The following is a 16,731-nucleotide window of genomic DNA, read 5'->3' on the forward strand; positions in this document are numbered from 1 at the left end:
TCCCTGCCAGTCTCTACTCTACGCTCCACAAATCACCCATCTTTCCTCCCATCTCTCCCTCTCTATCTCCCCCTCTCTCTCCCCTTCTGTCTCTGTCCCTCTCTCCTCTCCCCCCTCTCCCGCCCCTCTCTCTCTCTCCCCCTCTCTCTCTCTCGCTGCTTCATTTACCCCCTGCCGTTCACCTGAGATTGATGCGCACCGTCCCTGATTGTGGTAATTACCCTCCCCTATCTCCCCCTTCCTCCCCCTCCCTCCCCCATTGTTAGGATGCATTATGTATGAACAGAAGCCCCCCCCCCCTCCCCCCCCTCCAAAACATGAGGACCAAGGCCGGCTCTGAGCCCACCATTCATCACGGCCCCCCAGTTGCATGCTGGGACACCACGGCGGCGGCACGAGCAGCTAACAGAGGAGCCCTCCTTCCTGTTTGCTAACTTATTGCTGGAACACTGACTGCTTACTGCTAGCACATTGCTAACTCCCTGCTAAATCAGAGCTAACTTACAGCAAGTACAATGCTAACTCCCTGCTAAATCACAGCTAACTTACTGCTAGTGTGGTTGGATTTCTAATAACGACTTATCTAATTCACTTCAACTAGCTATAGGCAAGAGGAATCTGAGAGTCCAGGTCAAGTATAGATGGAGAGTTTATTGCCACCCGCAAACGAGAGACAACAAAGCCGAATGGTATTCGCGAATACACACTACTGAATGACACCCGTACAGCTCCTTATATCCCCAATCCTCCACACAATACAAAGTTGGACTTTCATCAAATATTGATGTGCATAGAATGTTTTTCTGGGTCATACTGTGTGGATGTCAGCATATTCTCATGTCTTTTGGATCCCAATGTGACCTTAGAACATATATTATCTTTATAGAAACAGAGATGATGCACACGTGTGAATGTAAGCATTGTCTTCAGAGAGTATATCAGATGGGCAGACTGGACCCACTCACTGGTGCCACATGGCCCATCAGGTGGGAATGGACTGGACCCACTCACTGGCGCCACATGGCACATAACATCTAGGGCAGAGATGATCAGCTACACTGTAAAAAATGGTTGTAAAATGTACATAAAAACTATGTAAAATCCCTACAGAAGAGTATAGTAAACCCAAAAATATATATTTTTCGTTTAAATCACAGTGAACTTTTGTAAACTATTAAACAAAATGTTTTTGTTATATTTACAATAACAATATGTGATTATAATCAAATGTATTTGTTAAAACTACAAATATTGGTAACAAAAACAGCGAAATACTGTAATACTCTTAACAAAACAATTATGTTAATTTGACATGCAAATATTGTAGAAACTACAGTTTTAGCCAGTTGATTTAAAAATACAAAACATATATGTAATCATATATACAAGTCTATGCTGTACTTTTAACATGATCTTGATGAAACTATGCAAATTGAGATAGGCCTAATAAAAATTCTCACTGTGAAAAAAATGTCATTGTGAACCTCGAGGTTGCCTATCTATTTATAGGATATATAAAAATATACAATTATAATTCCAATGTTTTTTTTTATCATGGCTATTTGTAGCCAATCTGGTGCTGATCTTCATGATGCAGGTTTTATATTGGTGATATTGAGATTTGGTGAGTGAGATTGGTGAGCCAGATAAAAACATCCATGAATATTGGGTCATTTACGGAGGAACTGCACCTGTTTTTTTTCGTAAGCTTGATAAATGAGCACTGAGTCCGCCTAACTTAGAATTTAAAAGTGTGCAGCTCGTCTCTGATTGGATAATGACGTAAGGGCGGGAGGAGAAGCACGAGCTCCTCGTTCACGGCTTCAGCTGACGTCACCAACGAGCCAGTAGTAGCGCCGCCGCGTCTGCAGAGTGGAGAACGCATCAGAAATCTTCGGACTACCGGACTACTTTGTACTACTTTCATAAAACTTATTTTGGACAAATCTACGATTGGAAGATCCGTGGCTATTCAATCGATCCGTGGCTATTGCAACAAAGTTTGCAAGGTAAGCTTAAAATGTCGGCTACTTCTCCTACTTTTTGCTGAAAGCACATGGTGTAAGCTAGCACCAGTTGATATTTAGCAGGCGCTAGCAACAGTTGATATGTAGCAGGCTAAAGACCAATCGATTGATGACTATAAAAATGATCACCTGCGTCTTTTGTAGAAAGATATTGGTTACATTAAGAGGCTATGTACTACATTGCAGAGTGCATAGGAATGAGCCTCGTTGTCTTTTCAAATGTGTTGGCGCCAACTGTAGTCAAACATTTACCACTTATGCAGCTTTCAAGGGGCATTTTTATCGCGTGCACAATGCACCTGAACCGCAAGCCACTCCTAGAGCTGTTGTTGCAGATTTAAAATGCGCAGTTTCATTATGTGCCCGCCATTTTCACACAGTGAAAGAGCTAGTGTCTCACTTAAATGATCATATTGGAGAGGGCAGGTCTGTGTCATGTCCAGTAAGTGGTTGTAAGCACATGTTTACAAAAAAGTCATCATTTACTTCTCACATGTGTAGGAAGCATAAAGCATGCTCCCCTGATGGTATTGATGACATGTACAGGGAAACTCGCCCTCAGCCCCCAAATTGCATTGCCAGTACAGATGATTCAGAAAACACACATGATGCTATGCCAACAGCCAGTGCTGCCAGTGATATGCCAGAGGTTGATAGTCATTCTTATCTCAGAAACATGTGTCTATTTTATCTTAAACTGCAAGGACAGCTGCTTGTACCTGCCTCTACTATACAGACTATTGTAGAGGAAATGCAAAATGTGCATGACTTAGGTCAAGCCTACACAATAAATAAAGTAAGTTCTTTATTAAAAAATGATATGAGTCTATCAGATGAAGCAGTCACTAAAATTTGTGACTGCATTAAAGAGTCAGATTTGTTCTCTTCCTGTCATCAGGGACAATTAAGAACAACATACACCAGAAATCAGACATTCAAAAAAATGTTTAAATACACGGAACCCCGAAAAGTGGCATTGGGAATTGATGAAAACATGACACAAAAATTCGCATACTACATACCAGTTGCAGAAACTCTGAAGAGCTTTCTACAGTCAGATTTATGGAGGAATACACAGGCACAACAGTTTGGTGATCCTGATGTAGAGGTTTTTACCGATTTATATGACGGACAAAATTTCAAATGCCACCAGTTCTTTAATGAAAACCCTGAAAGCCTCAAACTGATTTTGTACCAAGATTCATTTGAAGTGGTGAATCCCCTGGGTTCTGGTAAAAAGACGCACAAAGTGCTTGCAGTCTATCTTTCATTAGCAAATTTACCCATCCATTTGCGTTCCAATACTGATAATATGTTTTTGGTCTTGTTATGTGTTGAGAATGACTTTAAGCGTTTTGGAATAGCCAAAGTTTTCTCAGAGTTGTTAGCAGATCTGAAATCCTTGGAGACGGATGGAATAAATGTAGATGGGGAAACAGTAAAAGCGGGTCTTTACTGCATTGCTGGGGATAACTTGGGTTCTCATTGTGTAGGTGGGTTTACAGAAAACTTCAGCACCTCTCAATATTTTTGCAGATACTGTGAAATCACAAGAACTGAGTTTCATGCTGATCCGAATGCCTGTGGTCCTCCACGCACCCCAGAGACGTATGCCACGGCTGTGGAGGGTCTCCAGGCTGAAGACATCCAATGTGTCAGAGGAATAAAGGCAAACTCTGTCTTTAATACCCTTGAGTCTTTTCACGTCTCCCAGCCTGGTCTCCCTCCTTGTTTAGGTCATGACCTCTTTGAAGGAGTCTTGTCATATGATCTAGCACTGTACCTGAAGAACATTATAAAAAAGAAAAAATGGTTCACATACAACCTCTTAAACAGGCGCATCAAGCAGTTTAAGTATAAAGGATCTGAAGCGCTCACAAAGCCATGTGCTGTCAAACCTGACGGAGCAAAGTTATCAGGGCAAGCCGTTCAAAACTGGAACCTTTTGAGATTGCTACCAGTTTTGATTGGTGACAAAGTTCAAAACCATCAGGATGAAGTATGGCAGTTAGCTCTCCAGTTAAAAGACATTGCAGATCTTATTTGTGCTCAGAAAATTTCCTTGTCGCAGATAGCATATGTTGACATTTTGATCCAAGAATATTTGGAGATGAGAAAGTTGTTGTTTCCTGAAATTCAACTAAAACCCAAGCACCACTATTTGCGCCATTATTCAGCACTGTTGTTGAAATTTGGTCCATTGATGAGGTTATGGACCCTTAGGTTTGAAAGTAAACACAGTTATTTCAAAAGATGTGCCAGACACTTGAAAAATTTCAAAAACATTTGTCAAACTTTGTCAGAGCGTCATCAGATGTATCAGGCATATCTTTTAGCTGGGCAAGAATGCGGTACACTACTGCAAGTGAAGGAGAGCTGTGCGTTTTATCCCAACCTCTACAGTGACACTATCAAACATGCAGTCAGGGAGTTAGCCTTTTCAGAAAACAATACCAAAGTTACCACAGACATTCAGTATAAGGGCACTGCATATAAAAAAGGACAGTTTCTTGTGTACAGAAATGATGAGTATATGGACTTTGGTGAACTTCTACTCATCTTGATTCAAAATGACACATCTGTGTATATTTTGATGGATATCCACAAAGGCACCTTCCTCTCAGAATACCATCTGTATTCTGTGACAAAGGACAGTCTTGGGTTACAGTGTATCAACATTGATGACCTGCCCGATTTCTATCCTTTGGTATCCTACATTCTGGATGGATACCAAGTCATTCCACTAAAACACAGTATTGTGGAAAAATAAAGTCCAATTAAAGCGGACTTACTTCTCATTGTAAATAGTTTGACATTAATATAAGTGTTGGCTGATGCATGTCCTTGCTCTGTTAAAGGTTCACTAAGCAGAATAGTCAGTTTAGCTAACTTCCTGTCACTGACTGCAGTTAGCAGTCCCCTCCCTCGTCCCTACGTCACCACATTAATGCACTGCGGTCTTCAAGCAGCGAGTTATCTAGCATAATTTCAGATCCATAAGTGTGATAAAAACATAATAAAAACCATCAATACAGGCATTGGGATCCCCGAAAAGTTGATTTGGCGATTACATGCAGAGGGAGTGACTGAGAGATCGGCTTTATGAAACGTGCACACTATTTAAATGATCACTGTATTAATAAAGAGCGGTTTAACACTTATATTAGCATCAATAAATAGCTTACTTCACCTTTAAGTGTATAAACTGTATATAATCTTTTCTGTTCTGTTTGAAGGTGGCATTTGTTCTTCAGTGCAAATATGTGTGACGCAGAGCGAACCTTCCTAGATGTCGCCATCACTGAATTCCTACCAGAACTTCCAGCAGTAATCAAAACCATCCTGGAAGAGCACTTGCAGTCCCTTGGTGTGGAGATGGCTGATGATCTACGCTTCATAACGGAGGCTGATTTGATGACAGCGTTAAGACCTGTACAAGCCAGAAAGCTTCTTTCTGCTTGGAAACGGAAATGTAAGTAAAACCACAACACCACAACTAATCAAAAACAAAAACAGACATTTTGTAATATTGTACAGTGTGTCATGATATTATTTTTTGGTAATTTACAGACCAGACTCCCGAGAACAGCTCACCATCATCTGAGGCAGCCTCATCTACCCAATTGCTGTCATATCTCTCAGTTTCACCCGGAAGTTCATCGTCAACCTCCAACAGCAGCCGAGTACTTGAAAAACAGTGGGACGACAACTTTGAAATTCCATGGAGTAAGTTTCCTGAGGAAGTGATGCATTATCTTGAGAGGGGAAAAAGGCCAGGCCCAAAACGGAGGAGGCAAATGGTCCGGATTGTTGTGACTGAGATGATGGAAAAATGCCCTCATATAGGCAAAAAGCATTCAACCGACGTTGCAAAAAAAATGGTCGCAAAATATCCACATTCTCTGCAAGATGTAATAGAGGGCGATATTGTTGGAGCAGGCTACCTTTCCCTTGTCAAACAGTTGCAAAATAGAATTGAAAATGCGAGGCGCACATCAACACCCAAAATAAGAAAAAGAAAACATCAGACTGATGACTCAGTCGACACAGACGAGATCCCATTGGAAGAGAGAGCAGCAATGCAGGACACGTATGGATGCATTAAATGGAATGTAGAATTTCTGCCCCGTGAAGAAACTCCAGAGAGCCAGCAGCAAAAGATGGAAAAACTCAAGGTGATGTTCCAACACTCTGATGCCAATCCAGAGGAGGTAAAATGTTTAATGAAGTCCACTTTTTACACACAGAGACAACATGTCAACCTGGGAAAAAGTATCAAAAGCCTTAGAGAGGAGTGGCCGTTTTGCTTTGATGAACTCGGCATGTCAGTTCACTTCAAGGAACTGACTGGGATTAACCTCAAAGAGACATTCACACAAAATTTGGATTTGAAGGGAAAAAGGCTTCTCGACTACATGGCCACAGTTTGTGTCAGCAAGAGCAAGTTTCTTCAGGCTTATGCAAGGCTTCAGAGAATGCGGGGACAGCAGAGTGGCTGTTCAGATGACGTGAAAGAGATGCTCCTGCTTCTGCTCAGCTACTTTGATGAGAATGAGGAGTCCATGTTCTTCCATGTAGAAGATACATGTCTGGCAGAAGAAGTCCAACTGGAACAAGTGCCTCTGACACCCACTGTCATTGTCTGTGGTAATTCTGTTTCATATCTCTTTTTTTTAATTACACTGTTTATAAATTATAAATGTTGTCATGTGAGTGCAGTGCTTGTTAATAAAACCTGTTAAATAATTTGTTCATAGGACAGTCCTGCTATTCCTCAACAAGGTACATGCTGAGTCTGGATCGGAACCTCGTCAACACAAACATCTCCTCCTTCATTTCTGCATTGTGCCTCATGTTCGGGAGCTACTACATTTTCAACATCCATTATCCATCTGAGCTGGCTTCAACTCTGGAGTTCCTTCAAAGGTGAGTAATCATGGCTTACTAATTTCTCAGACCGTGGGACCTGGAGTCTGGCTCAGAGGTTCCCGTCTTAAAGGAGAATGCCGGCCATTTGTAATCAATAGCCCTGTTGATTTGAGGCTACAAGTGCTGCAGTAGGAAAAATAACGTGAACATTTGGCTCAATATTTACCGAGTATCAGAACGACAGCTAAAGCAAACCTATTGGGCCAAGCTCCATTAAGATTTACTTTTGGTTTGCTTGCCCCCATAGGTTTGCTTTAGCTGCCGTTCTGATACTCTGTCAATATTGTGCCAAATGTTCTCGATATTTTTTCCTACTGACGGCACTCGGTAACAGGGCTATGGGTTAAAAACGGCACGCATTCTCCTTTTTAATCCAGACTTTAACTAACTGGGTCTGCCTCGGCCTTGGCTCTATAGGTGTGGCCTGAGTCTTGGTCTTGGTTCTTCTTGTACTTCTTTTTTTAAATGATCAATTAAAATGCTTAATATGCTTTAATATGCTTTTTTTTTTACAGGTGTTTCTTCTCGATAAACCCAGAAAAAGGAACCAAAGTAGAGAGTAAGAACAACAAGCGTCGTCTCAACCTGAACCCTCGAGTCCTCACCCTGATACAGGATCTCTCCGATCACGAGTGGCGTCAAGCCTAAATATGGACTCTATGTGGACTCTGACTGTTTGTTTGAGAAGAGGTACTTTTAGTTTTCGCTTTGTTAATCCAAAATGTGTATTATGGTAATTAAGGCACACTAACTTTTCCTGGTAGAGGGTCCGCCACATGCTTTTTTCATAGTGTTATTGCTTTGTAGTTATGTTCCAGGTTGTTGTTTTTTACGGTGAAGAACTGTCTTACTGCTGTGTTTCTAGATGGCTTGTTTAGGTTTGTTTCCTTACAGGTGGTTTTCCCCCGATGTGTTCTATGTCCCACGGGCACGGACGTGGTGACATCCTATACAGCAGGGTGCATATTGTATGGGGACGATTCCGAAACATAAATATATTATGTAGCTATCTCAAGTTAATATACACATACACACACACACACACACACACACACACACACACACACACACACACACACACACACACACACACACACACACACACACACACACACACACACACTCCCAGTGTGTTAGTCGGGACACTTCCAGTGCTATAAGGCACTGATCATTTTCGGCACATTAGGCCACGTTTTAGAGGGATTTAAGCCTAAATGTGGACTCTGTTTGTTTGAGAAGAGGTACTGTTAGGTTTCGCTTTGTTAAATCCACAATTTTTATTATTGTTAAGGCAAAATATGTCATTTTTGTTTTAAAGTCTTGCAATATGTACAGGTGCACTATGTCATTTTTATCTGACACCTGCTTGTTTCCATTTTGTATATGTTGGAAAAAAAAAATCATCCAATTGTTTATTGCCGATGGCTGGTAAATAAATTTCCCAAAAGGGATATTTTCCTCTCTTGTCTTTTTTCAAAATTTAATTTTTGCATGTTTTGCAGTAGGAGTATTGGTAATAATTTTACAGGTGTATAAGTAAATTTTACATTATAACTTGATTATTAAAACATAAAAATACAGCATATTATAAATAGATTTTATGTATAATATACAGAACAGCACCATTTAAAATACAAAGTTTTACTGCTGTTCTACCAGTTTAAATTTGTTTTTTTGTATGATATTTCCCTGTTAAATTGACCATTTATTTATGCATAAGCAATTATTGGATGTAAAAAATACAGGAAATATTCTTTCTATATACAACACTGTAATGCAAAATTAACAAAACATTTTTGTAGAATAAACAGTTTTTTAATGTGATTCAGCCGTGATTTATTTCACTGTAAATCAATTTACATATTCCGTTGGTTAAGTTATCTACTGTGCTGCTGTATTTTTTACAGGAATTCTCTGGTAACCACAGCTGCCAGCGATTCCCTGTAAAAAATACGATTTTTTTTTTACAGTGTATTTTCCACTATTAAAGTATCTATATGATATGTAGGCCTAATAATAATCATAGTTTAACATAAAATGTAAGGTTAATTTCTACCACACTAGCACATTGCTAACTCCATGCTAAATCACAGCTAACTTACTGCTAGCATTGCTAACTCCCTGCTTAATCTAAGAGAAAGCTAAGAGAGAGAGAGCGAGAGAGAGAGCGAGAGAACGAAAGAGAACGAAAGAGAGTGAAAGCGAGAGAGCGAGATAGAGCGAGCGAGAACAAGAGATAGCCCGAGAACATGATAGAGCGAGAGAGAGCGAGAGCCAGAACAAATAAACAAACCCTCTGCTAATCTCCCCCACGTGACTGAGATCAAGCGCGCCTAGCATCTGTAGTGCTAATGCCTGTGTTTGGCCCTAAAAGGCACCCTTAGTCGCAACACAAAACCTCCCACCTTGATCGCACAATTACAACCTTGGTTCCTTTTTTCATTTTTTTTTGCCACATTGCAATTTACTAAAGATCGTTCTCAGCACATTTAAAACAATTAATGTATGCGTTTCGTCTCCGGGGTGTAAGAGTGGAGGTTTCTGTGGCTAATTACCCTAGCGCATAGCTCTTTTCTTCTTCTTCTCCTTCTTCAGTTTTTTTTCTTTTTATTGCGGCAGGAAGTGAAAAAAAAAGGATGGAAAATCGACGACTCATCAGGATTTTCAAACGAGGGTCGAGGGGGGTGGGATGAGGGGGGGTCGTTTAGAAACTTGAATCTTGTTAGCTAATGAGTTCTCCCCCGGGATGACCTTCACAGGGTTGCTGGTTTGCATCCTTGGGTTTCCCTACCCCCTCTACCCTTCCCCCTCCCCCGGGCGATGTTAAACACTGAGTGGTCCTTGAGCGAGACTCAATGCTAACTCAACACTAACTCACTCCCGACTCACTGGTATTTCAAAGCTATATGACTACTAGCACAATGCTAACTAAACACTTACTCACTCCTGACTCACTGGTATTTCAAAGTGAACTACCGGCTGAGTCACATATAACCTAGGGTGAGTTGCCCTAATGTGGGACACTTTTTGCAATTTCAACTTATGTGCGATATTAACAAACTAAGCCACTACATTTGACCCACACCGGATACCATTCTGAAATCCCCAAGATGTTGGCTACTGAAAATAGAAAAAAATATTCAGATTCATACTCAGAGAAGAAATTTCACATATATTAGTGCTCCATGTGCAAAATTGCTCAAGAAAATGCGTTTGCTCTAATCTGGGACAGTGTGTGCCCTAATCTGGGACAGTCATTATTAGGAATAAAAAAAAACAATATCACCTTAATTTAAATGTATCTGCTTATGAATATTCATGTCAAATATACATACCCATGCTTTGTGATACCAATTACTACAATACATTCCTATATATATATATAAATTAATTATGCGTGTGTGTGAGTGACTAAAAGCCTTTGTCCTGGCTAGCTAGTCTAGCTAGCTTGATTTTAGTGTGACTAAAAGCTAGTGCTTTAACATAGCTAGTTCACTAAACTAGATTAACTGGCCCATCAAGACTGTGTTTTGATCCTATTGTACTAAGAAACCCTGAATTAAATACACATTACAAATTTAAATGCTTATTTTCACAATTAACATGACTGTCCCAGATTAGGCAAATCATGCTGTCCCACATTCGGAAACACCTTTCCAAATGTGGGACAGCTAAAGATTGATAGAAAAAAAAAAACATTAAACACATTTTCATAATATTTTTGCCTAATTTGCAGTATAATTATATCATGAACATAATCTGATATCAAATATGATTTTGTTTTTGTTTATTACAAATTTATAACCTTAGAATTAATTTTCTCTAAAACCTATGTCACTGACCTTTTCGGGACTTCACACTGTGCCGGTTTGACGGTATCCCCTCCCCTATCTTTGTAACCAAAATCGTGAAATCATGTGATTTCAATCACAGGGCATCCCTGCTTGCATTTGACAACCATATTCAGTGTTTCCAACAGACCAAGGACCAATGTGTGGTGTACGGGGGGGGCGGGCGGCGCAGCACGGCGGCACGGCGTTAGCGCACAAGTTTAGTTTTTACCTGAACTTTTGATTCTGTGACATTCAAGGAATGAATTGCTACAGACAACTAAAGCTGGAGGTTTTTATTTCAAGTACAAATAAACTCAAGACCTGCCTGAACCAATATTTAACTTCTTTAGGAAAATAAAATAAATAGTAACAATATACTACTAGGTACAACAAGGCAACTAACTAAAATAATGAATGCAATGCACATATTGTCAGGGAGGGCAGCCGACTGAGGTCTAAGGACATAGAAGGCTCCTAGGATGCCCAGCTTCTGGAACCTCCTTTTCAGTTCTGTCTCCAGGCCAGTAATGTAGGGTTGGATGACCTACAATGAACAGATCAGCACATTTTCTCTACCAGGAACAGAAGGATCGAAATTACTTCCCTACTCTTATTTTTTTAAAGTTAAAATCTGCACTAATCTGTTTCCACCTCACCTGTTGTTTCAGCAACATTTTGTCTGCTGTCCTCCTGGCCTATATTAATCAGTATCTCTCCTGAACAGCCCGGCCCCTGAGAAGCACTGGGTTGTTCAGCACTGTTTGATGCCTAGGAACATTCAAAATAAATGTATTATATATTTAATAAACATTTACTAGCCACAGCCATTTGACTTTTCAACTTAATTTCAGACTAAGCTAACTACCTCCTCAAGCTGCTCCGTCTCGTCTGGACGAGGCCTTTTTTGGTGCAGAAAAAACTTTTCAATACTCATCTGGATTAAAGCAACAAACATTCAGAGTCAGAATAAAATAATATTAAGAATAGAATGTGATAAATGTTTTCTATTCTTTTTGATATGGGCACCGTATAGGCCTATCTAAACTATAACCGCATTTCATCTTAATCGCAGTGTTCGTTGCGTTACCAACGACGTTGTCTATGATGACGGGTGCGGGATGTTCAATATCAATAACGTTGAGTTCATAAAGCTAATATTACCTTTTCTGAGTTAACAAAATTGGGCAGGTGTGTTAGACCACAGTATGTCATACTAACCTTTGGTAAACTGCAAATGTCGCAGACCGTCTTCTCTGTGCCAAATATATATATATATATATATTTTTTTTTTTTTACCTCAAGCATTGCGCGTGGACAGGAGGAGCGGGCGAATCAGCCGTCAGTGAGTGTGCATGTAACTCCGCGTTTACATGCGAACACATCTGATTCGCATAGATGTGGAAGAACAGCTCAATCGGAATAGAAAAGTATCATATATATACGCCTCAATCGGTTCGGAATAGAATTCTATGCGGAATAGAATAGGTGGTGTAGTCCGCTATAAATACTTATTCCGATTAGTTTGGGGTTTAACTTGGAGCAGCTGCAGTAGTTCGCAATTGGTCCACTCCGTCTGTACTTTAATGCACACCGAACTTTACCGCTGTCAAGGAAATTGGATTTATTGCCTGATTCACGTCTTTGTTATTATCACTCCGTAGTAGATACAGTAGTCCGGTAACTTATCAACCCCAGCGTGTCCGGTTGCTAAGCGACGGGTGACATCGGTGGGTTCATGTGTTAGCACAACCCGGTATCACGCGATTGCGTGCTCATGCGCACGAACGTTAATCTATTGAAGCGTGTTCCAGAGTACGATAGTCCGACTTTTTGCGTGCTACACAGAACGAAATGTAAACCAATGCTTTCTGAATGGGAGTGTTGTCAGACAATGAACGTGCTCCACAAAATGGTACGAGAGAGAGAGAAAGAGAGAGAGGGAGGGACAGAGAGAGAGAGAGAGAGCGAGAGAGAGGCTTCAGAAAGGGTGTGCGCAGATAGTACAGTGCACCCTAGTTATGTTTATGCCAAAACCACAAATGCTATATGTATATATATATATGTATAGGCTATATATATATAATTAGGCTATAATTATATTATTTAGCGTGTAATGAGACAATCTATAGCCAAATTGTCGAAGATGCCCGAGAATCTTCGGGGATATCAGCATGGGAAATCGGCGAATCAGACCCATGAACCTATAAAGAAAGACGTCATCTCAAGCAGGAGAGAACGTTTGCGGTGCTGGTTTGTGTCACGTAAGTACAGTGCCGTGTTCCAATACCCGTACTGTCCGTACTTACTAGCCAAAATTTGAGTACGCAGTACGTTCCAATTAAGATCCGGCGAAAATAAGTATACTTCAAGGACCCGGATGCCGTACTCAAAACGGGCTAATCGTGAAGTGTGGATCGAAGGACACTCCCCGTACTCAACGGCAGCCATCTTAGCTACGTAGCGAAAGAGGCGGAGCCAGGCTGGGCCAAAGTTGGCGCATTTCCCACATAGTCTGCATTAATAGAGTCATTTTGTATTTTTTATAGTTTTTATAGCTGCTAGGCGTAAAGAGCTCACCGTTCAAAGCGGGATGTTTATTGCGGGGGAGGAGCCACGGCGGCAAACGTGATCGTAATTTCCGGCTAGTGCACCACGGAGTACTCGATTTGGAACAGCGGATAGTATACTTAGTATACTTCCTTTAAGTATACTCATGGAAGTACGGGTATTGTCTCACGAAAATACGTGACACTGTCACGTTATTTAATCTATTGAAACGTGATCAGGGACACGTAGGCCTATTTTCTAAATATTGTATTTTCAATTGGAAGTAGGCTATTTGTCGTGTCACTAAGCATGACTTCCAAACTAAGATTCTCCCTAATGTCCCTTATGGAGCTCCGTACAGATCATTCATTGTTGAAAATTGTCTGTGATAACTAACAAATGACAGCTTTTGGCCACCCATTTCTACTTAAAATTGTCTGTGATAACTAACAATACGACAGCTTTTGGCCACCCGTTTCTACTTTCACCTTTGATACTGAGAAATTGTGACAATACACGGATATATTAAATGCAGGTGCGCTGCTCTGTAGGCAAACCGCGAAGGAAAAAAGGGTAGCTGCTTCATCTGTTCTTTTTAGAATTGTATGTCTTGATGTTTATTTTATCTAGCCATCTATTCTCTTGTTTTTGGCTATGTGAATGAACGTCCGCGTCGATGCCTCGATCGCAAGTCCAGTGTCGTGAGCGGACGTTGCCATGACATTTAGAAATCATACCGTATTTAATGGGTTGTAGTGAGTGTAACATAATTCACCTACAGTATTTTGTGATGTGTTGTTCTTTCAATTGTGTTAGGCATGTCGTTTACTATCTTGGTGGTTCAGGGATCGCTGTCCCTTTTAAAGGTGCGGACACACCAAAAGCGTTACCCGCGTACCACGCGTATAAAATCGGCAATTTTTCCATAGGGAACCATTGGTTTACGCGCGTATGAGACGCGTACACGCGTTAGGGCCTGTGTCCACCAAAAGCGTTTTTAAAAGACGGAGCGCCGGTCTGCAATGCATTCTCTATGGCAGGACGCGCAAGCAGCGCGCCTTTTAAAAAGCCGGCCGGAGCGTTTAAACGCTCCACGCGCCTCGCGCTTTTAGACGCGCGCCCCCGTTGAAAAAAGTTGAACTTTTGAAGAAAAGCGCTTCACGTCATCGGCGCTTTTTTTGAACGACCAATCAAAATCGAGGATGAGGCAAGGCTAAAAGTATAAACCGAACTCAAACTGAAACAAACTGAAACATGTCGGACGAAAGCTTGATAACAGCTGTGAGCGAGTGTCCGGTCCTGTACGACCTCACGTTGAAGGCCTACCACGACCTAACAAAACGCAACCAGGCCTGGCGAGACATTTCATCTATGCTGGGCGTTACAGGTGAGAATTATTTATTAATTATTTATATTATTATCATGTTTAATAATGATATTATCGCATTTAACTATTAGCCGTTAGGTACAAACTGCCACCCGTACTTGGCAGTTAGTATTAACGTTTACTTGGCAGTTAGTATTAACGTTAACTTGGCAGTTCGTATTAACGTTACTGATAGGTAGGCTTGATATTAACCTTGTAGGTTGTGTGAATTGCTAATTGTAGAGACATAATCTTGTATCAACAGCTGAAGTGTCCCGCAAGAAATGGAAGTACTTGCGGGATAAATATTTGAGGGAGAGGAAGGCAGAGAGGGACAGGAAGAAAAGTGGGGCCGGTGCCACCTCTTTCAAGAGGTGGAAGTATATGGCGATCATGGGCTTCCTGGAGCTCCATGTGAAGGAGAGGGTATCTTCTAGTAATATGGAGCAGGGAGATTATAGCCGGCAGGAAATAGCACCGGAGATCTTGGCCCTGCTAGCGCCCAGTATGTCTCCCCAACGAGAGGTAGGCCTATAACAAAAGCTATAGTAGCCTAAAACATATGCTAAAAACATACCCTAACATACTAGTGTTCTTAAGGTTTTTGTTGGGTGAAGCCAGATGCAGAGATATTTATAAGTATTCACCATTTTAATTTGCACATTTTAAACAAACAAATGTATGCTTTCTTTCACAGGTGGTGGCTCAAAGTGAAGAGGAGATATCTCCTCCCTCTCCCAGCCTATCAGAGTCCGCTGTGGACACCTCTCCTCCATCTCCTCCCACTACCTCTACGGTGACTCTGGTCACACCGCTGCGTCCTGTACCTCCACCACCACGCAGGAGACAGCTGGAGCAGCCGCTGTCTGCGTTCCAGAAATCAATCCTGTCCTCCATCCAGAAAGAAAAGGAGAATACAATGGCTGTGGACAAGGATGAGCATTTTATGCTCAGCCTCGTCCCATCATTGAGGAGGCTGTCGAACCAAAAAAGGGCCCAGGCGCGCATGAGGATGCAGCAGGTCCTTTATGATGTGGAGTTTGGAGAGTAATTAATTTGTAATCATTTTCTATTTAGATTTAGTTTTAAGATTTAACATTTTTTTAAATGTGTAAATAAAATTTGTAATCAGTTTCTAGTTAGATTTAGTACAAGCTATAAGAAATGTTTCAAATGTGTACATAATATCTTGGAATCATTTTCTATTTAGATTTAGTACAAGCTATAAGAAATGTTTCAAATGTGTACATAATATCTTGGAATAATTTTCTATTTAGATTTAGTACAAGCTATAAGAAATGTTTCAAATGTGTACATAATATCTTGGAATAATTTTCCAATGAATCAGTTAATTAAACATTTAAATGCTAAGACAATGTTGTTTTGTTTTCATTACATTGGGTAGTAGTAGGATAATGAATGCTCTGATGATGATGAAGGTGTTAAAGGTGTGTTTTTGTCTTCAGAAGTAATCCAGCATGCAACATGAATGTTGGATTGATTTAAGAAATTGTATTATTAGTTTTGGTTTTTCGCCTTTTTTGATTTAAATATAGACAAAAATTATAAACTAAATTCCATCCTGCCAAGTCACTCGACCAGGCAGAGATGAAAAATAGCGGTTGAAGGTCTCCCTCATTGCGACCGCTTCCCTGGAAGCGTTGTTGCTGCCGACCCTCAGACAAATCACCTCAGACAAATGCAAAGCCGTTGGGTTGCTCTCCCTATAATTGGTGTTCTTCTTGGCGATGGTCGGCCCAATAAATGTTAACACTCCTTCAAACTGCTGCCGGTTGAGTCTGAAATAGACCTTGAAGCGATCCTCGTCCAGGCGGAGCTCTTGACACAGCCAGTGGTATTCCCCGTACTGCCCCCTACCACGATTAATACTGTGGACCCACACTCTCCTCCGGGCAACCACGACAGGCGCAGGGGGATCGTCCGCAACCTCCGCTGCCACGGCAAGAAGCGCTATTAATCTTCGATTCATTTCGCAAATTGTAGGAGTAACCAGAGAGGACGTTCAGGT

The 16,731-nt window shown here is 41.0% G+C and overlaps 2 protein-coding genes across 7 annotated transcripts; both read left to right on the forward strand.

Moving 5' to 3' along the window:
- Nucleotides 1-1,148: 1,148 nt before the first annotated feature.
- On the forward strand, nucleotides 1,149-7,972 carry LOC130386681 (uncharacterized). Of its 5 annotated transcripts, none has more exons than XM_056595703.1 (5): nucleotides 1,149-3,696; nucleotides 5,264-5,499; nucleotides 5,598-6,674; nucleotides 6,785-6,953; nucleotides 7,472-7,972. In XM_056595703.1, the coding sequence occupies exons 2-5, from the start codon at nucleotides 5,289-5,291 to the stop codon at nucleotides 7,602-7,604; spliced, it is 1,590 nt and encodes a 529-aa protein (XP_056451678.1). In that variant the 5' UTR covers nucleotides 1,149-3,696; nucleotides 5,264-5,288; the 3' UTR covers nucleotides 7,605-7,972. The 5 variants fall into 4 exon arrangements, 4 of the variants coding, with proteins under 4 accessions (XP_056451678.1, XP_056451676.1, XP_056451677.1 ...); XM_056595701.1 differs by having other exon boundaries at nucleotides 1,149-2,009; nucleotides 3,564-5,499; XM_056595702.1 differs by having other exon boundaries at nucleotides 1,149-2,009.
- A 6,355-nt stretch (nucleotides 7,973-14,327) lies between these two features.
- LOC130386684 (transcription factor Adf-1-like) lies at nucleotides 14,328-15,919 on the forward strand. 2 transcript variants are annotated; one of them, XM_056595707.1, is made up of 3 exons: nucleotides 14,328-14,723; nucleotides 14,968-15,227; nucleotides 15,400-15,919. In XM_056595707.1, the coding sequence occupies exons 1-3, from the start codon at nucleotides 14,591-14,593 to the stop codon at nucleotides 15,751-15,753; spliced, it is 747 nt and encodes a 248-aa protein (XP_056451682.1). In that variant the 5' UTR covers nucleotides 14,328-14,590; the 3' UTR covers nucleotides 15,754-15,919. The 2 variants fall into 2 exon arrangements, 1 of the variants encoding a protein (XP_056451682.1); XR_008896159.1 differs by lacking the exon at nucleotides 14,968-15,227.
- Nucleotides 15,920-16,731: the final 812 nt, after the last annotated feature.

The sequence above is a fragment of the Gadus chalcogrammus genome, chromosome 7 (genome assembly GCF_026213295.1).
Source record: "Gadus chalcogrammus isolate NIFS_2021 chromosome 7, NIFS_Gcha_1.0, whole genome shotgun sequence".
Classification (NCBI taxonomy): Eukaryota; Metazoa; Chordata; class Actinopteri; order Gadiformes; family Gadidae; genus Gadus; species Gadus chalcogrammus.

Bases quoted from the DNA above. Each gene is read 5' to 3' on its own strand.
- LOC130386681 (XM_056595700.1), top strand. From the start codon at position 5,289: ATGTGTGACGCAGAGCGAACCTTCCTAGATGTCGCCATCACTGAATTC. The intron at 5,500-5,597 runs GTAAGTAAAACC...GGTAATTTACAG, and splicing joins TTCTGCTTGGAAACGGAAAT to ACCAGACTCCCGAGAACAGC. The intron at 6,675-6,784 runs GTAATTCTGTTT...ATTTGTTCATAG, and splicing joins ACCCACTGTCATTGTCTGTG to GACAGTCCTGCTATTCCTCA.
- LOC130386684 (XM_056595707.1), top strand. From the start codon at position 14,591: ATGTCGGACGAAAGCTTGATAACAGCTGTGAGCGAGTGTCCGGTCCTG. The intron at 14,724-14,967 runs GTGAGAATTATT...TTGTATCAACAG, and splicing joins ATCTATGCTGGGCGTTACAG to CTGAAGTGTCCCGCAAGAAA. The intron at 15,228-15,399 runs GTAGGCCTATAA...TTTCTTTCACAG, and splicing joins GTATGTCTCCCCAACGAGAG to GTGGTGGCTCAAAGTGAAGA.